Source organism: Phacochoerus africanus, chromosome 6 (assembly GCF_016906955.1).
Source record: "Phacochoerus africanus isolate WHEZ1 chromosome 6, ROS_Pafr_v1, whole genome shotgun sequence".
NCBI lineage: Eukaryota > Metazoa > Chordata > Mammalia > Artiodactyla > Suidae > Phacochoerus > Phacochoerus africanus.
Genome location: NC_062549.1, coordinates 124,123,088 through 124,146,641, shown reverse-complemented (window position 1 = coordinate 124,146,641; position 23,554 = coordinate 124,123,088). Strand labels below are relative to the sequence as shown.

The following is a 23,554-nucleotide window of genomic DNA, read 5'->3' as shown; positions in this document are numbered from 1 at the left end:
AACTCCACGGAGAAAAAAGGAAATGGCTCCGATATTCTAAATGAGAAATATCTGAGGTCCGAATAGGCTCTTTGCTCTGCCGACTAGGAATCTGCCTTCCATGCAATTCCGCAGGCGCGAGGTCACCATTCCAGACGAGGGGCAAGCTCAGTTCTCCTTTCCTGCAGGTGACAGCCTGGCTCCCCTTTGTCCATGTGTTCCATCTCCTCTCATGGCAGCATCCCCAAATGAAAGCTGAAAGGTCTACCTTCTTTAATGAGTTCCCGACAGGACTCAAACAATTAAAATGTTCTATTAAAAAAAATCAGGGGCACGCTGCATTCACATTTGATGCTCTACACATTCAAGGGATTCCCGAGCTCACCCTTTCCATTAAGATTTTTTCTTATAAATAAAACATATCTCTCCACAGTCTAAACCCAAGGATTTGGATGAGTTTTCCTTGTCTGGGTTTCTCCCAAGTGGAGGCGGCAAAAGGCAGGAAGGAGCCGCCTCATTTAAGGGGGCTCAGGGCAGAGAAGGGCGGTGGGCTGGGCGTCTTTTCCGTCTCTCCCTTTCCTTCTAGGTGACAGCGATTCAAGTGGCCGCGGCGGTGGGACAGTCCCAGCCCAGAGAGACGAAAAGCGAGAGCCTGGGCGGGATGAGCAAGCACGGCGGCCGGGGGACCTGGGGCGAGGAGACCCAGCCGGCCTCGGCCGGGCGCGCGCGGTCCGCCCCGATCCCAGGGTGCATCGCGCCCCGCCCCCTCCCCTCTCCGCGTCCCGCCTCCCCCCAGCCCAGGCCCCCTCCCGCCCGGCTCCGGGAGGCGGGGACGCGGCGGCGGCGGCGGCGCGGCGGCTTCTCCAGTCGCGTCTTTCTCACTCACTGGGGAACTCGGCGGTGGCGGCACCTTCCGAGGCTGAGCAGCCGAGCCGCGAGCCCGCCAGTGGGAGGTCGGACAGACTGACGGCAGAGCCGACGGACATTCGGACAGCAGGGCGGCCAGACGGCTCGAGGGGCCTCGAGTTCCGCCATGAGCTGGGGCACGGAGCTGTGGGTGAGTCGAGGAGAGGGGCGCCCCGCGCGCGCCGGGGCCCGGAGGGGCTGCGGCTGGGCAGACGCCCGGACCGTCGGGGGCCCCAGCACGTCGGGCCGTCGCCGCCCCTGGCGCGGGCGGAGAGGGGGGGTGGTCCCGCTCGTCTTTGTGTGCAGACCCCTGCCCTCTCGGCCGGGCGTGAGAGGCTGCTGGCCCTCGCTCCCGCCCCGCCGCCGCGGTGCGGCTGAGGGCAGCGGCTTGGACGGCTGGGGAGCCGCCCCGGGCTGCCGCGTCCGCCGCCATCCTCTCCCGGCCCCTCTCCCTCCTCCGCCTTCACTTTCCGGACGCCTGGCTCCGGGCCGGGCCGCGCTTCCCAGCCTTTGTATCTCCCCTCCCCGGGGCGGGGGAGGGGGCCCATTGTCCCGAAGGGGCGCTGTTCGCGGGCGGGGAGGGGGCTCGCCGCGGCCCCGGGTCCGGCCAGGGTCCCCGGGGCGAGGGCGTCGCCGGGCTGGGGCGGCGCGGGGACCCGCGAGGCACCGCCCGCCGCCCTCGCCCCAGGTAGGGGGAGCCGGGCGGCTTTGTTCGGAGCCCGGCCTCCGGCCAGCCAGGCCCAGCCCACACGCCCATTTCCCTCTTCTTGTGTCCGTGCTCCGACCGCGGTAGCTTCGCGGACTCCGGGCTGGGCCACCCCTGGCTGCCGCCCAGGGCCGGGGGCTTGGCTTTGGGGACCTGAATTAAATGGAGTGATCGATAGGGAAGCCGATGGTGCCGAAGGAGCGTACGGCTTTCCAATTGCTCTTCTTGCCCTTCCGTCGTTCTTTCTCCCGCTTTTCTCTCCCATGCCTCCTTGTCTTTCATGGGCGCTGAAGGCTGCAGACAATGCCGGTGTCTGGCCAGGTGCGGCGGGGACTGGAACAGGTCGGAGAATCCGCCCGCGACGCCGCCGCGGAAGGGTGGCGGTGTGGAGGGCAGTGATTTCTCAGGTGCTGCGGGGGGACGGGAGCGTGGGGGCGCTGTCCCGGGAGCCGCCGGCCTTCAGCCACTCCCCGGTCCATCCCACCTGTGCCTGTTTTCCTGCCTTTTGTTACCTGGGCTCTCGTGAAATCGCTGCAGAGAAAGAGCAGAAAGAACTTTTTTGTCTCCAGACGTTCAGTTAGGAGGGGAATGAAGGCAGATCGGTTCATGGAAGGGTACAGTGTTTTCTGTTATTTTTCACATTTTACTCACAGACGGGGAATTTTAGAGTTGAAAGAGACTTTAGAGCTCATCGAGTCGAACACCTGCTTAGCCAGCCCAGGAATCTGCAACATTCTGGGCAAGTGTTTGCCCAGGGTGTAAACACACCACCCAAGAGAACATACCTCTGGAGCCTCTCCATTACGTTCCTAGATAGTAGATGCAATTGTTCTTGTATTGAGGAGGATTATATAGTCAATTAGGTAAACTTTCATCTTTTTCTTTGGTTAGATTCTCAGGCATTATAAGTCTCTTTCCTTGGACTTAGTACGTTCTGTAGTTAATTATAGTATGTTCTTAAAGGAGATGGATACAGTTTTATTTTCCATTTTTATAATTAGAAAATATTTTGATCTTTATGTACTTCAGCAGTCCACATTTCAGAGGAAGCAAAAATTAAGCGGAATACTTTTAAAAAGGACAAAGAGTAAAACAGTGGAGGAGTATGACTGAGATTTAACTCTTAATTTAGACTGAAAACAATTGCTTTATATCACACTATAGAAAAGCAGTTTTAAGGAAAAAAATATTTTAGTGAAGACTAAGAAGAGATTTTTAAAGTTTTAACAACTTTTAAGAATATAGTACTTTCAGAAGCAGTGTCGTCCCCCCCATGCCCCGGTCTCCTAGTTTGGTTATTTACTTTGAGCGTTTGAGTAGTTTCTCAGACATTTAGATAGGTAAACCATAGAAGAGATGGGAATTTTTGTTCTGACTAAAAATTTTTCTGTATCCTTTTGGAAATTGTGAAAAATTAAAAAAAATTTTCTCTTAATATTTTAATGTTATTTAATATCTCTTAATATTTTATTTTATTTAATATATCTCCATGTTTTAAGCTTTTCTTAGTAGTGAGAGGATTTGAGGGAAACATTTATTAGGAACTAAATAATGTGGAATCAACTGATATCAACTGGATGCTTAAATCATAGATGAGTAGAAGTTGGTGTAGAGCACTATTTTTGGGACCAGAAGAGATCTTAGAAAAATTTGCTTAGACTTCCTGTTTTTTGTGTTTTTTAAAAACTCTTCTCAGCTTTGAATAAGGATATTGTGCTTCCAGTAGATTGTAACAAACACCTGAACTGCTCTTGCCATTGAGGAATTTGAGGTTGCGAAAGTACTCCTGGAATTTTGAATTTAGAAACCAGTTCTCATTTTACTTACATGTTTAGAGCATATTACTCCAGAGTTAAACCTTATTGAGAACATGTCGCTACAGTGAAATGACGGTAGTGCTGTTACGCACTCAAACTTGTTTATTTCTTATAACATTGACTCGAGTTTTTTTTGCTATCTTAAGTCTTATGTTAAACTTGAGAATAAAGTAATAAAATTAAAACCACTCATACTCTGGGGGACAGAGCTAATAGTGATAGACTAAGGTGGTTGTGTCAGACTTCTGTTGTGTAGTTGTGAGGAGATAAAATTAACTGGTAATAAATTTGAACTATGCTTTAAGGGATTGCTCCTGCTCAGAATGAGCATTTAGGTAAGGTAGTGAATATATGCTAGAGACTCAGTTCTGGGTGACATCACACAGAGATGAGAGCATCTTCATTTCTTCAGGAGTCATTGTTTATTATGTTGATTTCGTTATTATAGGAAGAATGGTTGGATCAGAAAGTCTAAGTATGAATTAATGATTTTGCAAAGCACGCATTTTGTAATTATTAGCTTTTTTTAACAAATAAGGAAATCAGAGATTGGAGAAGTCCTGTGTTTAGGCAATATGTTTTATTTATTAGGAGATAGATTTTTGGTTTTTGAGGAGCCAGTTAAAGTTCAATGGGAAAAAAACTATGTGTGGGTTATGAGTGTGTATATAGATACACAAAAAATTTGGTTGAGCACATCACATTGATATTATGATTTATTTAAAAAAATTGTTCCCCCGGGAGAATGAGATGACTAGTGTGGAAATTAGGAAGTAGGTTCAAATATCTGATTTAATTTATAGGAACGTATAAAACTTTTTTATGTCTTAGTTTTCTCGTCTGTGATTTTCGGCCCTTAGTTTTAAGGGTGTGTAATTTAGAAGACATTGTTGTTTTCATCATATTAGCCAGGTGCATTTAACAAAGCACATGATATCTTTTTGGAAGAAATGGAAAAATGTGCATTGGATGATAGATTCAGTGAGTTCTTTATTTTGCACTCCTAGTCTTAACCTTTTAATTTAATGCTCCCTTTGTTCTATAGCATTTTTCTTTTAACCTTTATATTGTAAATGTATTAGATTTTTGAGTCCTTGAGGGTAGGGACTGGGTTAGTCTTTTTGTTTCCACTAATACAGTGCTTGTTTCTGATCATACTTATTTGGTCCAGCTCAGTAGCTCATTGCATTACCCAGAGTACTGATTTCTGATTAATAATTGCATCCTAAAGGAAGTTTTTATGGTTCTGAAGATCTTTGTAGGTGATGATAAATTAGGTGGTCCGGATAACAAATTCAAGAAGGTCTAAGCAATCTGAAGCCACATGATTAAGTTTTAGTGTTGGGTTGAATTTTTTTACAGATTGAGGAAGAATTGACCTCTGAAGGTGGTTCTGATGAATTTACCTTGAGAGCCTGATAATAGCTGATGAAATGGTAACTAGAATTGATGTGGCTATCATTATGAAGTGTATAGAAATACCCAGTCACTATGTTGTGTAACAGGAACTGCTAGTGTTATAAAAACCAACTCCCTCGTGTGAAGATCAGCTGTGTGGAGGAAAAGTGAGGCAGGGGAAGTGGATGAAGGCAGTCCAAAGGTGTAAACCTCTAGCTGCAGGATAGTAAGTGCCAGGGCTGTAACGTGCAATGTGATAGGTGTAGTGAACACTGCTGTGTGTTACATGTGAAAGTTGTTATGAGAGTAAATACTAAGACTTTGCATTCCAAAGAAGAAAATTTTTTTCTTTTTCTTTAATTTTGCATATATATGAGATGGAGAGTCACTAAACTCCTTGTGGTAATCATTTTGTAATGCACGTAAGCCAAGTCATTATGCCGTGCACCTTAAGCTCAGACGGTGCTGCGTGTTAGTTACATCTCAATAAAACTGGAAGGGGGCGGGGAACCCAAATCGCTGATGAACTCTTAGGCCATGTCTATAGACTTATCTAAAACAAAGGAACTTGTCCCATTGTAGTCTATACTGGCTGGACCAAATCGTTAACTTCAGATTTTTGGAAAGCGTTTATCTAGAGGAGGTGACAAAGGAAACTCCTTATAAATGTGATCTGTATTGTTTCTTCAAAGCCCATGAAACTACTGTGGGAATTTAGTTTAAAAGATGAAAAAATTATTGGGTGTCTGTTATAGGGAAGCACTGGTGATGTATGATAGACTTTATTAAGGCTTATAATAAACTTTCCCTGCCTTGCGAAAACTTAGTCATTTTGAGGTGATCCTACTTTCCCAGCTCTAGAGTAGTCCCCTGTATTGATTGATATCACTGGAGGGACTCTCTGTTGACCAGTTCCTCAACCCCTTCCCTCCAGAGTGCCTAGTCTGGATATCCTTATGTTTATTTCTGGTATATTCAAATCTTTGGAGAATAGTCATGGCCTAAATATTTATAGCTTACGTTCCTTTTTGTTGGCAGAAACTGTCTTTTTTTGTTGGTAGAAACTGTCGTTTTAAACATCATAGGTATGGTTGTAACTAGTTAAAGAGGGTGGCAGTTAATCAAGAAGCCCATTTATGCCACTGTTCTGTACTGACAGTAAGAAGGTGGAACCTGGAGAGCTGCCTCTAACCAGTATCTCCCCTGCATTGCTACTTCCTTAAACCACTCACGTCCACTCCCCTTCCCCGCCTTTATCTTAAAAACTCACACTCTCTTTTTCCCCAATCTATAAAATATGGGTTTGGCTGGAAACTTAAAAACCTCTTCTACCTACTTTTCCTTAATAACCCCTGTTTGCAGGCAGAAAATAGGACAAGGGAATGGTAATGGTTTGTAATTATGGAGCATTTTCTGTTGTACCTAGAGTCATATCTTAGTAATCTTCAGTCTTTAGACATTTTCATCTCAATATCAAAAAACAAATTCTGTTTTGGGGTACATAGTTGTATCTGCAGTGTATTTAAAATTGGTAGGAGTATATATTATACAAAGGTTTCGTTTTACAGGAAGCAAAAACTGTTCCATATATTTTTCCATAAGTTCTTGGACTAATCATCAGGCTTTTAACAATACCTTGTGAAATATGTGAAATGTTAATATGTATTTATTATATGTTGAAAAACATAAATGTATGTGAATCAGATTTTCCAATTTTTGGGACACTATTGTTTGGTTCTTTTTAGAGTGTGAAAGTTGTCAGTGTTGTTCCGTTTGTATCCTTGCTCTACATTCACCTAATTAGTAGAAAAGGAATAGGCATAAAATTAGCACTAAAATATTTGTCGAATGAGGGAACCAATGAATTGCTAAAACTGTCATCAAATTATGTTTTGAAAACTAAGGTTATTTAGTTTTTTATCCCCAACATGTATATTTCTCATATCTTTGTTTAATCTTAGGGATTTTTTTATAATATGAAATATAACTCCCTCCTTCCTCCCCCTCTCCCTTCCTTCCTTTCTTTCCACACTTGCAGCATCTGTAAGTTCCTAGGCTAGGGGGTCCAATCAGAGCTGCAGCTGGGGCCTTTGCCACAGCAGCACCGGATCCAAGCCGCATCTGCAGCCTGTGCTCCAGTTTGCTGCAGTGCCGGAGCCTTAATGCACTGAGTGAGGCCAGGGATCAAACCCGAATCCTCAGGGACGTTATGTCAGGTTCTTAACCCACTGAGCCACAGCAGGAGCTCCTTTTTTTTTTCTCCCCCAATGACTGCACCTGTGGCATATGAAAGTTCCCAGGCCAGGGATTGAATCCGGGTCACAGCTGTGACCTATGCCAGCAGCTGTGGCAACACCTGATCCTTTAACCCACTGCTGCTGATTGAACCCATGCCTCTCAGTGACCTGAACTGCTGTAGTCAAATTTTTAGCCCACTGCACCACAGTGGAACCTCTTCAGCCAAGATTTTTATCTTAAATATAATGATAGAAAAAGATGTTAACCTATATTCATTCTATAAATTTCTTGGTGTACTTGATGCTATAAAGCTCTTCTAGTTCTTAGTAGACCGTTAAGTATTCTTAATACAAAGATACAGTACAAAGTTATTATTTCTTCTTGGATATGGGAATAGAGGAAAAATGCTCTAAATATAAACATAAGTGAATTTAAAGGAAGAGATTGCTCATTGTAAAACTGAGAATCATAGCCTTCCTGAGCAATATAGGCAGATTGGGCAGAAAGAAATACTTTGGTCTAGTTTAAAAAATCCTTGTTTCTGTTTCAGACATCCAGCTGTACCCATATCCTGCATTAATGCATTTTATGCATAAAAGATTTTTATCCTAGAGAGCTGGAAGGTGTAATAAGACATTAACTTCTATTTTTAAATATTCTACCTTTTGTTTCTTTATTTTAATCCTTTCTAAGTACCATATAGACACAGGCTCTCTAATTGTGAGAAACTTTTTACAGTGTCTGGCTGGAACACACCCAAATTCACTTTAGTTCTAGAATAAGCAGACTACATGAATTAAGAATCATTTCATTTAGGGATAAGTAGGGAACTGATAGTTGGGGGATATAATCTGAGGTGAATGGCAGGATCTTTCCTTTCTCCTTTCTACCTTCTAAGCAACTCAGGTGAGGCTGAGCAAGGTTGATTTTTCTCACAGGGTTGGAAGCTCTGATGGTCTGGAGCAGGGCATCAGACTGTCTGAGGAGGGCTGGTTTGCTGGAGGGTGACCTGTGCTGTTAAGGCAGAACCTCGGTGGGGTGAAGAAAGCCTCCACATCAGGAGGGGGTGTGCTCAGTGTGAGAGATCAGAGCATCTCAGAGGAGGAGGAGGAGGACCGTGGAGGGTTGGGAGAGTGATGGCTATAACCCATTGCAGGAATTGGAACCCAGGTAGAAGGCACCCACACAGGAGGGCAGCCAGGCTCAGGGTAGTGGAGCCCAGGTGGAATGTGGGGGCGGGGGCGTCCATTCAGAAGAGTAAGCAGAGGGGCATCAGCCCAATGCAGTGTCAGCGAATGGGATGGTGTGGCCGCAGCCCAACAAGGATACGGAAGGCTGAGCACAGCCAGCGAGGTACCATGGCGGTGAGTAGTGGAAGTAACAAAGGGAGATGGGTTACATATTGAGGATCATTTGAATGAGTACATTAACATCTTAAGGCTAAAGAGACTCAGGTTTTTCCCCTTGAAGAAGGGGATTACAAATATTGAAAGGCTCTCGGTGGTTAGATTGGAATTGGAAATAGTGCTGTGAACTCAAGGTTTTCAATATGTTATACCGATGAAAAGATAAATGTCTGTCTGTGTGTGTGTTCATGTCCTCCAGGTTGTTCTTTGAGAGGGCCTTGGATAAGGATAAACCTGTAGCAATGAGAGTACCTTGTGTCCGGCTCTTGGCTTCTGAATATCTTTCTCCACTAAAAGAAACTAGAGTTCCTTGGAGAAATAGCTGATTCCAAGACTGGGGCTGGTAAAGTAAAAGATGAGCCTGAAGTAGTTTTTTTTTTTGGCCGTGCCCATGGCATACAGAAGTTCCCGGCATGTAGAAGTTCCTGGGCCAGGGATTGAACCTGAGCCACAGCAGTGAGTGACAGCGCTGAATCCTTAACCTCCTGCATCACCAGGAGAACTCTGAACCTGAAATATCTTGTTAGAGATTGAGGATGTGTTCAAAGAATGATGAGGATATGTCAGAAACAGTTTAAAGGGGTTCCCACTGGCCAGATGTGGGACAATTTGAGCATGAAAACAAATACTGATGATTGTGAATGATAATCTGTGGAATAAAATAGGAACCCATGAATCTATACTGATACAAATAAATTAATACATTGATAGTCGATGAGGAAAAATATTTCATAGTTTTAAAGTTAATTGTAAAGGGAAAATAACACTGGAAAGGCCTGGCATTTATCCCCTTAATCAAGTCATCCATTAGCATCACCAGTAATGGGGCTAATTGAAGTCATTTGCCACCTGATACAGTGGGATGCCATGAGAAAGATATTGCATCATTACCAGCCAAAGATGCATAATCTGAATAATGGGGAAATATCAGACAAAATCAAATCAGTGATCATTCAACAAAATAACTGGCTCAAAACCATCCAAAGTGTCACAGTCATGAAAGTTAAGGAAAGACTGAGGAACTGTTGTAGATAGAAGGAGGTGAAAGCAACATGACAACAGCTATAACATCATTCTTCATCTAGTCCTGTTGTTGTAAAGGACATGGTTGGATCAATTGAGAAAACTTGAATGGGGTCTGAGAATCAGGTGGTGGTATTGTATTAGTGTTAATTGTCTGATTTTGATGGTTACATTTTTGTTATGTTGGAGAATGTTTTTGTTTGTAGAAAGTACACACTAAAACATTTGGGGGTGAGGAAAAGTAAATGGGAATTGCGAGAAGTAGAAACAGCAAGTATTCAAAACCGCTATTTGGGAGATTTTGCTAAGAAAGGAAGCAGAGGAACGGAGCCAGATAAAGGTGTGGAATAAGGGATTTTCTTGGTTTTTGTCTTTTTTTTCCCCCCACGGATGATATCACAGGATGTATGTTTATGAGTTAGCTTGGTGTAGGTGGCAGACATGGCTCAGATCCTCTCTTGCTGTGGCTATGGTGCAGGCCAGCAGCTGCAGCTCTGATTCGACCCCTAGCCTGGGAACTTCTGTATGCTGTAGGTGTGGCCCTAAAAAGCAAAAAAAAAAAAAAAAAAAAAAAGGAAAGAAAAAGAGAAATCTTATTGGGTTAATTTAACAATTCATGAATCAGGAGTTCCCGTTGTGGCACAGTGGTTAACGAATCCGACTAGGAACCATGACGTTGCGGGTTCGATCCCTGCCCTTGCTCAGTGTGTTAAGGATCTGGCGTTGCCATGAGCTGTGGTGTAGGTCGCAGACACGGCTTGGATCCCATGTTGCTGTGGCTCTGGCATAGGCTGGCAGCTACAGCTCCGATTAGACCTCTAGCCTGGGAACCTCCGTATGCCGCAGGAGCAGCCCAAGAAATGGCAAAGAACAAACAAACAAAACAATTCATGAATCAGGCAGCATTTAATCTAGCAGTTAGAAAGGAGCTCCAAGGAGCTGTATGAAATGAGACTATTATAGGTAGATGGGAGTAGAAACAAGTTATACGAGGCAAAAAAGTGGATTGGTTATTGCAAAGTTACTTTCCTTTAGGAGATGTCAGGGTTCTCTCAGGCAGGTTGTCTAACTGCTGCTGATCAGGCAATTCCTGATTGACTGGTATAAGATTCATTTCTGGGACAGCTGAAAAGTTAAGTCTTAGTTTGGAGACTTGGGCCCTAGCATAAGCAACTCCATTTTGGGCTTGTTGTCTTGTTTTTTTTAATTTTTATTTTATTTTATTTTTTGTCTTTTGTCTTTTGTTGTTGTTGTTGTTGTTGCTATTTCTTGGGCCGCTCCTGCGGCATATGGAGGTTCCCAGGCTAGGGGTTGAATTGGAGCTGTAGCCACCGGCCTACACCAGGGCCACAGCAACACGGGATCCGAGCCGCGTCTGCAACCCACACCACAGCTCACGGCAACGCCGGATCGTTAACCCACTGAGCAAGGGCAGGGACCGAACCCGAAACCTCATGGTTCCTAGTCGGATTCGTTAACCACTGCGCCACGACGGGAACTCCTGTTGTCTTGTTTTTAACACTCCACCCCCGTAGCTTTTATTTTGAGGCAGAAACATTAAATAGTATCTCTTGAGTATGTTATGTTTTTAAAATTATGTAATTCTAAGATCCTGTTTTCTTGTACTAAAAACATTATGGATGTCAAGTGTCTCCCTCATTAATGCTTCTCAACATTCAGTGCTGAGGTTTTGGCTGCTGTCATCGCTTTTTTAGCATCTTACCTAGTATCTCATCACCTCCATTTTCATCCCCTTTTTTCTTTCTTTTTTTGGCTGCCCCATGGTATATGGAATTCTTAGGCCGGGATCAGATCCAGGCCTCAGTAGTGGCTGTGCTGAATCCTTAACCTGCTGTGCCAGGCCAGGGACTGAACCTGTGTCCTGACGTTGCAGAGACACTGCTGATCCTGTTGTGCTACAGTGGGAACTCCCTCATTTTCATCCTTTAATGAGTCTAACTTAAAGCTATTGGCTTCATCTTGATTATGTGTCTTGTAAGTCTGTGAGTACTCATAGAAGGCACACCTGGCTTCTCTTACCTTCTTTTCCCACCCAGGTCAGTTCTTCAAAGCATTACTGTTCTTTTAAGAAGTTTAAAAATTTTTTAGAGTTCCCGTTGTGACTCAGTGGGTTAAGGACCCGACCATATCTCTTTGAGGATGCAGATTTAATCCCTGACCTTGCTCAGTGGGTTAAGGAACTGATGTTGGTGCAAGCTGCAGTGTAGGTTTTAGATGCAGCATGGACCCAGTGTTGCCATGGCTGTGGCGTGGGGTGCATCTGCAGCTCTACTTTGACCCCTGGCCTGGGAACGTCCATATGCTGCAGGTATGGCCATAAAAAGGGAAATAAAGATTTCTGGGCTTCTAGTCTCTGGATTACCATTGTATCTTCTGGAGGAAGTGTAGACCAGGGTTTCTTAATCTTGGCCCTCTGGACATTCGGGGTTGGCTAATTCTTTGTTGAGGCGGAGGGGTTGTTGTGTATTGTAAGAGGTTTAGCAGTATCCTTGGCCACTATGCACTAGATACCAGTAGCAATCCCCCCCCCCATAGTTGTGATATCAAAAAATGTCTTCAGACATTGCCAAATGTCTCTTGGGTGGGGAGGGGTCAAAATTGGCCCCATTAAGAACCATGTTGTAGATCGATTGTTTTTTAACTGGTAAAAGCTATGTATCTATCTTCAAGTCTGGCATATGTCTATCTGTATATCAACAGATTTATCTTTAAATTGTCATGAAAGTTTGGATACATGCTTAATTTTTTGTAAATGTAAGCCATTTTAAGTGAACTGATGAATACACCTCTAATATGGTATTAGGCCCTTGATAGATTTTTTACTGACTTGAAATCAGTGAAAACAGCATATTCTCAAGGAAATCTGATAGTGAATTTCTTCTTGAAGCAATTAACTTGTCTGTTTAGTTTTGTAATTAAAAAATCTGCATTTCTTCAAAGAAAGAAATATGTAATGACTGAGCAATAGTCTTTCTTAACTACCCTGAATGCATCTTTTCTGTGCTCAGTATAAAGCCACAAGATTGGTCAGCATCTGCTAATAACATATTTGCCATTAGGAGATGAAGTTTCTCTGTGGTTTCTAAACTTATATCAGCATGAACAAAAGTAGATGTTAAAAAAAAGATCACTAAATGTTCTAATTTATGATCTGTATCTGTATTCTCAAGGAAGGATAATCATTCTTCCTTATAATTTATACCATGGAACAGCACAAAACTACTTTGAAGAGTTAAACATCAAAATGTTCTCAGACTAGTCAAGGCTTTGCATTTTAGCATATCCAGTAAAAACTTGTACAGATGTTTAAGGCCAAGGCAGCTTGCATTTCCTACCATTATTCTTAGCTGGTAGCATGTTTAATTTGACTTAGAATTGGGGTACATGCCACCTTAAAAAAATAATCTTTCAAAGTTTAAGATAAGATCAGGATTTTTAATCTCCAAAATTTATAAGCACATTCTGCAGCTCAATACCCAAAAAACGAAGAACCCCATAAAAAAATTGGCAGAAGATCTAAACAGATAATTCTCCAAAGAAGACATATAGATGGGCAAAAAACAAATGAAAAGATGTTCAACATCACTCGTTATTAGAGAAAGGCAAATCAAAAGCACTATGAGGTACCAACTTACACTGGCCAGAATGGCCATCATCAAAAAGTCTACAAACAAGTGCTGGAGAGAGTGTGGAGAAAAAAGAACCTTATTGCGCTATTGGTGGGAATGTAAATTGGTGCAACCACTGTGGAAAACAGTATGGAGATTCCTCAGAAAACCAAAAATAGAATTACCATTTGATCCAGCAATCCCACTCCTGGGCATCTATCCATAGAAAACTATGACTCAAAAAGACCCTTGTACTCCAATGTTCACTGCAGCACTGTATACAATAGCCAAGACATGGAAACAGGAGTGGATCAAGAAGATGTGGTACATATACACAATGGAATATGACTCAGCCATTAAAAGGAAAGAAATAATGGTATTTGTAGCAACATGGTTGGACCTCGAAATCATGCTAGGTGAAGTCAGGCAGACACTGAGACACCAACATCAAATGCTGTCACTTACATGTGGAATCTAAAAGAAGGACACAGTGAACCTCTTTGCAGAGCAGATACTGACTCACAGACTTTGAAAAACGGTTTCCAAATGAGACAGGTTGGAGGGTGGGGGGATGCACTGAGGGTTTGGAATGGAAATGCTATAAAATTTGGTTGTGATGATCGTTGTACAACTATAAATGTAATAAAATTCATTGAGTAATTAAAATATACATATATAAAACTGGGTCACTTTGCTGTATAGCAGAAATTGACAGAGCCTTGTAAGTCAACTTTAACAAATATTTTATAAAGGAAAACAGGAAAAAAGATAAGATCAGGATTTTTGATGTATTGAAAGTTTGACACTACTTCATTGTATCATTGTATATGTGATATGTTCATGGGAATTAAAAAAATACTCAGATAAAAAAGTCAAAAGGGGAGTTCCCGTCGTGGCGCAGTGGTTAACGAATCCGACTAGGAACCATGAGGTTGCGGGTTCGGTCCCTGCCCTTGCTCAGTGGGTTAACGATCCGGCGTTGCCGTGAGCTGTGGTGTGGGTTGCAGACGCGGCTCGGATCCCACGTTGCTGTGGCTCTGGCGTAGGCCGGTGGCTCCAGCTCCGATTCAACCCCTAGCCTGGGAACCTCCATATGCCGCGGGAGCAGCCCAAGAAATAGCAACAACAACAACAAAAAGACAAAAAGACAAAAAAAAAGTCAAAAGGTTCTGTAAAAGTAAAAACTGACTCTGCTCAACACATACTGAGTATTTACTATGCATAAACACTGTGTCAAACACTTGCTTAGCTAATCCTTATAGACCTTTAAAATCACAGGGCTTAAAATAAATCACATTCTCCAAACCTGGGACTCACTACAGTAGTAACTCTTTTTTTGTTTGTTTGTTTTTTTAGGGCTGCACCCACAACATATGGAGGCTCCCACGCTGGGGGTCCAATCAGAGCTGCAGCCGTCGGCCTACGCCACAGGGTCAGCAATGCAGCGGGATCCTAGCCGCGTCTGCGATCTACACCACAGCTCACAGCAACGCCGGATCCGTAACCCACTGAGCGAGGAGGCCAGGGATTGAACCTACAACCTCATGGTTCCTAGTCGGATTCGTTAACCACTGAGCCATGACGGGAACTCCTACAGCAGTAACTCTTAAGTATCAACACTCTGTATACCATAGTGGTTCCAATTAAAATTCTAGGTTTTTGCCTTAGTTTTGTAGCAATATCTTCATTGTGTTTAATATTTTAATCACCCTGGAGAACTATGGCCTTACTACCCTTTCCTGCCAACATTCCAGCTCCTGGCATATTTTTGTTTTTTAGTATGCCTCACTCATGAAAGTGAGATGCACTATTTTTCGTAAATCGGCCAAATAAATGGGATCTTAAACCTCGAGCACCACTCTACGTGATTTCACCAAAGGATTTCTATCTGGACCTTTTTTGTTTTTTGCCCAGATGGACTAGATTGTATATTCCTGTTACCAAGAATGCCTGAATCATACTTAAGTTTACATATACTCTGGACCATTGTCCCCAAACCCATCTATACCTCAAAATTCTTAGGCACCTAACCCCAGAGATTGATTCAGTAGGTCTGGGATGAGGCCTAGAATTCATTACTGTAAAGCACCCTATGTGCTTCTTATCTGAGCGTCTGTGTTTGGGAATCTTTGCTTTAGACTGTTGATTCTGAAATGCTCATCCCATAACAAATGCAAATATGGCAAAACAATGAAAAAAATACCATATGGTGATTAAAAAAATAAGCTATTAATTGTACTGATTTAACAATTGTCTTATTCTGAGATTATATCTTCTCTTGGGAGGTGTTAAATTGTTTCTTTTGTAACATGATGAAGAGTATAGGTAGTAATTTATGTGTTTTATTTGTTAAAGTAAAGATGTTAAGACAGACGCAAGGTTGACAATCTTTGTCAGCTTCCAAAGTCCAATTCAAACTTCTTCTGGTCCATGAAATTCAAAAGTACAGGAACTCCATGCCTTAGACTGCTCACTGTCTGGTCAGGAAACAAACTCAGGCAGCTTTCCCAAGGGTCCGTTTCCCCAGTTTCACTTAGCTGTTCACTCCACCTGCTTTCCATTCTAGGTAGCCTCAGAATTATGCTGTGTAATTTGTAAGCTGGACACTTGGTAAGTGTCTCTACTGCAGGACATTCAAAATCTTCCAACTGTGGGAACCTCATGTTAAAAAATTAATGTTATACAGGTCATTAATTTTTTATTGATCACAGTGGTGAACATTAGACTATAAGTTCAATGAATTTTTAGTAATTTTAAAAAGCAACAAGAATGCAGTCAACTATATGCATAGAAAAGTGAGAGACTCAATACTTTTCTTAGGTTTAACTATTTATTATTAAGAATTACATGGAGTTTTCCTGTGGCAGAGTGGGTTAGGGATCTGGCATTGTCACTGTAGCAGCTTGGGTGATTGCTGTGGCATGGGTGTGAGCCTTGGCTTGGGAACTTCCATGTGTCATGAATGTGGCCAAAAAAAAAAAAAAGAGAGAGAAAAGAATTACAATATTATGTTGAGGGCCCAAATGCATTGTAAGGTTTAGATATTGGCAAAAACATAAATCATCCAGTTAAAAAAAAGAAGAAGAAAGGGATAAGGAAGAAACAGAATCAACTGTAATACAGGGTTTAAAGTGGCAACTAATCCAGGGAGTTCCCATCATGGCTCAATGGAAACAAATCCGACTAGTATCCATGAAGATGTGGGTTTGATCCTTGGCCCTGCTCAGTGGGTTAAGGATCCTGTTTGCTGTGAGCTGTGGTGCAGGTCGCAGACATGGCTCGGATCCCATGTTGCTTTGGCTGTGGTGTAGGCTGGTAGTTGTAACTCCAACTTAACCCCTAGCATGGGCACTTCCATATGCTGTGAGTGCGGCCCTAAAAAGCAAAAAAAAAAAAGGCAGTAAATACGTGTTTAATTACCCTAACTGTCAACAGACTGAATACTGCAATCAAAAGACATAGAGAGGCTGACTGGATTTAAAAAAAAAGAAGAGCCTACAATATGCTGCCTACAAGAGACCATCTTGGGGCAAAGGACACATGAATCGAAAGCAAGGGGCTGGAAAAAGATATTTCATGTGAATGGAAATGACAGGAAAGTGGTAATCACAGAACTCATATCAGGCAAAATAGACTTTAAAACAAAGCCCATAAAGAAAAAGGACACTATTTAATGACAAAAGTATCAATTCAGGAAGAAGATATTTTACTTGTCAACATATATGCCCCTAATATGAGCACCCAAATACATATGGCAAATACTGACAGACATAAAAGGAGAAATCGATGGGAATAAAATAATAGTAGTAGACTTTAACACCCCACTCTCACATTAATGATAGAACTTTTAGACAGAAAATCAGTAAGGCAACAGAGATCCTAAATGACAGAATAGCTTGACTTAATATTTTCAGGACATTACATTAAAAAAAAAACCAATATACATTCTTTTCAAGTGAAAATGGAACAGTCTCTTAAGATTGACCACATAGTGGGCCACAAAACTAACCTCAACAAATTTGAGTATAGAAATTAATATCAGGCTTCTCTGACCACAGTGGTATGAAACTAGAAATCAACCACAGAAAAAGAAGTGAGAAAAAAGCCGACTACATGGAGGCGTTCCCATCGTGGTGCAGTGGTTGGCGAATCTGACTAGGAACCATGAGGTTGTGGGTTCAATTCCTGGCCTTGCTCAGTGGGTTAAGGATCTGGCATTGCTGTGAGCTGTGGTGTAGGTCACAGACGTGGCTTGGATCCTGCATTGCTGTGGCTCTGGTTTAGGCCAATGGCTACAGCTCCAATTGGACCCCTAGCCTGGGAACCTCCATATGCTGTGGGGGTGGCCCTAGAAAAGGCAAAAAGACAAAAAAAAAAAAGAAAAAAAAAGCCGACTACATGGAGACTAAATGTGCTACTGAAAAACCAATGGATCAACAAGGAAATCAAAAAATGCCTTGAGGAGTTCCCATTGTGGTCCAATAGGTTAAGAACTTGACATCTCTGAGGTTGTAGGTTTGATTCCTGGCTTGGCTCAGTGGGTTAAGGAACTGGCATTGCTGCAGCTGCAGTGTAGGTTGCAGATGTGGCTTGGATTGCACATTGCTGTGGCTGTGGCCCCAGCTGCAGCTCCAATTCAATCCTAGCCCAGGAACTTCCATGTGCCACAGCTAAAGCCGTAAAAATAAAAAATAAAAACCAAAAAACCTTGAGACAAGCAACAATAAAAGCACAACCATGTGAAATCAGTGGGATGCTGCAAAAGCAGTTCTTAGAGGGATGTTCATAGCAATACAGGCCTTCCTCAGAAAACAAGAAAATTCTCAAATAACCTAACCTACCACCTAAAAGAATGAGAAAAAGAAGAAACAAAACCTGAAGGCAGCAGAAGGAAGGAAATTATAAAGATCAGAGAGGAAATCAATAAAATAAGATTTAAACAATTGAAAAAAATTAATAAAACCAAGAGCTGGTTCTTTGAAAGGGTAAACAAAATTGACAAGACTCTGGCCAGACTCACCAAGAAGAAGAAAGAGAGAACCCAAATAAGCAAAAGAAATGAAAAATCTCAATGGATAGTTCGGAAATACAAAAAACCATAAGAGAAATGCTATGAATGATTATATGCCAACCAATTTGACAATGTAGAAGAAATGGACAACTGTCTAGAACACATAGCCCACCAAAACTGAAAAAAAAAGCTATATAGAACTACCATACAATCCAGCAATCCCACTCCTGGACATATATCTGGACAAAATTATAATTCAAAAAGATCCGTGCACCCCTATGTTCATTGCAGCATTGTTCATAATAGCTAAAGCATGGAAACAACCTAAGTGTCCATGGGCAGATGAATGGATTAAGAGGATATGGTACAGGAGTTCCCCCTGTGACACAACAGGATTGGCAGCATCTTGGGAGCGCTGGGACACAGGTTTGATTCCTGGCATGGCACAGTGGGTTAAGGAACTGACATTGCTGCTGCTGTGGCTTAGGTCACAACTGTTGGTTAGATTTGATTCCTGGCCTGGGAACCCCATATGCTGTGGGGTGGCCAAAAGAGGAGGAAAAAAAAAAGATGTGGTACATATGTACAATGGAATACTACTCCGACATAAAAAAGAATGAAATAATGCCATTTGCAGCAACAGGGATGCAACTAGAGATTCTCATGCTAAGTGAAGTACATCAGAAAGAAAATGACAACTACCATATGATATCACTTATATGTGGAATCTAAACTGTGGCACAAATGAACCCATCTATAAAACAGAGACACAGAGGACAGACTTGTGGTTGCCAAGGGGGAGGGGTAAGGAGTGGAGTGGTTTGGGCGTTTGGGGTGAGTAGTTGCAAACTATTTAGAATGGACAGACAGTGAGGTCCTACCCTATAGGAGAGGGAACTCTATCCAGTCTCTTTGGATAGACTGTGATGGAAGATAACAGAAAGAAAGTGTATACTACACACACACACACACACACACACACACACACACACACACACACACGACTGGTTTATTTTGCTGTACAGAAGAAATTGGCACAATATTGTAAACCAACTATACTTCAATAAAAATTTTTAAAAAACTTTCAGATATTGCATCTTTCAGCTTTTATTTTAGCAATTTTATGAAAGAGAATGCACTTTCCAAGCGAGGTAGACACAAATATTACACAAAATTTAGCCATTTAGGAGTTCCTGGGGAGTGCTGAGATTTATATAGCTATTTCCCCAAATCTCAGAAATATATTTCTTCCCAAACTCCAGAGAATTGGAAGTTTAATTTTAACTAGGGTTTTCTTTAATTCATATAGTCACAGTGACAGGAAAGAAGGATACATGGTGATTCAGACAAATTCTGAGGTTTGTTTTCCAAAAGGTAGCCATTGAATCATAACTCAAAATTTGTAACTTTTCTAAATCTTTTTATTTTCCCTCCAGTACACTGCAGTTCTGCATAGTTTATGATTTTACTGAACTCTGGACAGTTTACCTTGGAGAATTGAGTAAACCTCTGGTAGCCACTTGCTCCATGCATACACCAGACGGAGTCTAAATACCTTGGACAAATCAATACTGCTTTTGTTTTTTTCTAACAGTATCAAATGGAAACTCCCAACTCTATACCACTCATATATCATTTAACTTCTGAGAACTCATTTCTTTCTATATAAAATAAGGATAATACCACCAGTTTCATGGAATTGTGGGTAAAGATTGATTATATGAAGGATATGCATATAGTGTTCTTCACACTTTAGACTGGAGTGTGCTTCCCTTAGATGTCTTTGCTTTCTTACTGATGACCCTGGGAACACTACAAGTTGAGTCTCTCAGGGTCTTTTAATTCTAAAACCTCCTAATTTAAGGAAGCAGGTTATTAAATCTTTTCAACAAGTTCCCCATGTCATAAAGTTTCCAGACTGTATTTCAGATCTTCCAGTTAGGACAAGAGCAAATAATTCTTGTGGTAGAATTGTGGAAAAAAAAAAAAATCCATAATCCTCATCACTTCCTCTAATGCATGATATTAGTCTTACTTGTGTTACCATGGAAACCCTTTAGCTAATGCTGCAGTATAAGAGGTGCATAACCTGTAAGCAGCTGAAACTCCCCTCCTTTTATTGTAGATGTCCCTCCATATTTGAAACAGACTTGTTGTTGTTGTTGTTGCTATTTCTTGGGCCGCTCCCGCGGCATATGGAGGTTCCCAGGCTAGGGGTCGAATCGGAGCTGCAGCCACCAGCCTACGCCAGAGCCACAGCAACGCGGGATCCGAGCCGCGTCTGCAACCTACACCACAGCTCACGGCAACGCCGGACCGTTAACCCACTGAGCAAGAGCAGGGACCGAACCCGCAACCTCATGGTTCCTAGTCGGATTTGTTAACCACTGCGCCACGACGGGAACTCCTGAAACAGACTTCTTAATTTCTTTACAAGCAGTTAGGCCTCAGAGGTCTATGTATACTAACTCTTTTTTTTTTTCTTTTTCTTTTGGCTAAAAATCTCAGGGAGTCATTTGCTGGATACTACTCCCTGAATATTTTAAAAACATACTTCGGACTCAGTCTTTATTACCACTACCAGCCTGTCAATAGTGATTTGGTATTAACACCATTAGGAAGGAAAACTGTATTTATATTTGAAATGTTTAAGAATATTTAAGAGGAAAAATTAAGGAAGCTTGTAGCTCATTAATTGGAGGATAAAACGCCAGTGGTCAAAAATTTAAAGCAATTTATAAAGTCACACTTATAAGCATGTGATTAATTTAATTCCTGTGCTAAAGTGAAAGCATAGTAAAATTCAAGAGAAATTGAGATTCAGAGCAGATTTTACTTCTTTTTTTAACTTATTTTTTATTGCAGTAACACTGATTTCTAACATTATATGTTTCATGTGAGTAACATTATGCTTCTACTTTTGCATACCCTGCATTGTGCTCACTACCAAAAATTTATTGTCTATTGTCACCATTCAGTTGACATCCTTTACTCATTTCACCCTCCCCTTCCCCTCTGGTAACTACTATTATGTTCTCTCTATATATTTGGTTTTGTTTGGTTCAGTTATTTATTTTTTGCTTATTTTTTATATTTCACACATGAGTGAAATCATAGTATTTGTCTTTGACTTACTTCATTTAGCATAATACCTCAAGGTCCATCCATGTTGTCACAGATGGCAAGATTGCACCTTTTTATGGTTGAGTAGTCTTCCATTGCATGTATATACCACATCTTCTTTATCTGTTCATCCACTAATGGGCAGTTAGGTTGTTGCCATATCTTGGTTATTTTAAATAATGCTGCAGTAAACTTGGGGTGCAGATATCTTTTTGGAGTAGTGCTTTTATATTCTTTGGACAATGCCCAGAAATGGGATAGCTGGATCATATGGTAGCTCTATCCTTAATTTCTTGAGACATCTCCCTACTGTGTCTTCCATAGTACCTACACCAGTTTACTTCTCACCAGCTTTGTATGAAGCTTCCCTTTTCTCCATATCCTCACCAGCACTTGTTATTTCTTGTCTTTTTGATAATAGCCATTCTGATGTGGGTGAGGTGATATCTCATTGTAGTTTTGATTTGCATTTCCCTAATAATTAATGATGTTGAACATCTTTTTATATGCCTGTTGGTCATCTGTATGTCTTTGGAAAAGTGTCTGTTTAGCTCCTCTGCGCATTTTGTGGTGGTGGTGGTGTTGAGTGTATAAGTTCTTCACATATTTTGGATATTAACCCCTTATTGGATATATCATTTGCAAATATCATTTCTCATTTTGTAGGTTATCTTTTCCTACGAAATTTATTGATGGTTTTCCTTTGCTGTTCCGATCCTTTTTAGTTTGCCGTTTGTTTATTTTTGCTCCTCTCCTTGTCTGAGGAGACATAACCTAGAAAGATATTGTTAAGACCAATGCCAGAAAGCATACTGCTTATGTTTTCTTTAGAAATTTTATGGTTTCAGGTCTTACAGTCAAATCTTTAATCCATTTTGAGTTAATTTTTGTGTATGGGTGAGGCGGTGGCCTGGTTTCAGTTTTTTGCATGTGGCTATTCAGTCTTCCTAATACCATTTATTGAAGAGACTATCCTTTCTCCATTGTATATTCTTTGCTCCTTTGTTATAATAAATTTATATATCTTTGGGTTTATTTCTGGGCTTTCAGTTCTATTTCATTGATCTATGTATTTGTTTTTCTGTCAGTATCATACTGTTTTGATTATCATGACGAGGTAGTGTAGTTTGAAAGCAGAAAGTGTGATACCTCTGGCTTGGTTTTTGTTTCTTAGGTTTGTTTTGGCTATTTGGGGTCTTTTGTGGTTCCACATAAATTTAAGAATGTTTTGTCTTATTTCTGTGAAAAATTACCTTGGGATTTTAATAAGGATTGTAGATTGCTTTAAATAATAATGTTTGGACAAGGTCCATTCTTCCAACCCATGAGCACAGACTGTTTTTCCATTTATTTGTGTCTCCTTCAAATTCTTTCAACAATGTCTTACAGTTTTTTTAGTGGATAAGTCTTTTACCTCCTTGGTTAAACTTATTTCTAGGTATTTTATTCATTTATTTTTTTGTGGTGGATTATAAATGGAATTTCCTAATTTCTCTTTCTGCTAGTTCATTGTTAGCATATAGAAATACAACAGATTTTTTATATTGGTTATATATTCTGCAGTGTTACTGAATTAAATTTATTATCTCTAATAGTTTTTTCTGTGGAGTTTTTAAGGGTGTTCTCTATATAAAATCATGTTATCTGTACATAGTGACAGTTTTACTTCTTCCTTTCCAGTTTGGATGGCTTTTATTTCTTTTTTTATTTTTTTATTTTTTTGGTCTTTTTTTTTTGTTGTTGTTGTTGTTGCTATTTCTTGGGCCGCTCCCACGGCATATGGAGGTTCCCAGGCTAGGGGTCTAATCAGAGCTGCAGCCACCGGCCTATGCCAGAGCCACAGCAATGCGGGATCCGAGCCGCGTCTGCAGCCTACACCACAGCTCACGGCAACGCCGGATCGTTAACCCACTGAGCAAGGGCAGGGACCGAACCCGCAACCTCATGGTTCCTAGTCGGATTTGTTAACCACTGCGCCACGACGGGAACTCCCATGGATGGCTTTTATTTCTTTTTCTTGTCTAATTGCTCTGGCTAGAACTTCTGATATGCTTGTGTAGGAGTGGGAAGAGTGGGCATCCTTGTCTTGTTCTTTATTTTAGAGGGATCGCTTTTGATTTTTTACCATTGAATATGATGTTAGATGTAGGTTTGTCATATATGACCTTTATTATGTTGAGGCACGTCCCTTTTTTACATATTTTATTGAGAATTTTAATAATAAATAAGTGTTAAATCTAGTCAGATGATTCCTGTATCTCTTGAGGTGATCATGTGGCTTTTATATTTCATTTTCTTCATGTGTCAACAATTGATTT

The 23,554-nt window shown here is 41.4% G+C and overlaps 1 protein-coding gene across 2 annotated transcripts in view; it reads left to right on the top strand.

Moving 5' to 3' along the window:
* The first annotated feature begins 789 nt into the window (after positions 1 to 789).
* FNBP1L (formin binding protein 1 like) overlaps positions 790 to 23,554 on the top strand; it is a 106,409-nt gene continuing 83,644 nt past the window's right edge. For both annotated transcript variants that reach the window (XM_047785278.1, XM_047785277.1), the window contains exon 1: positions 790 to 1,036. In XM_047785278.1, the coding sequence (XP_047641234.1) occupies positions 1,013 to 1,036 (24 nt within the window). In that variant the 5' untranslated portion in view covers positions 790 to 1,012. The remainder of the gene's footprint in view (positions 1,037 to 23,554) is intronic.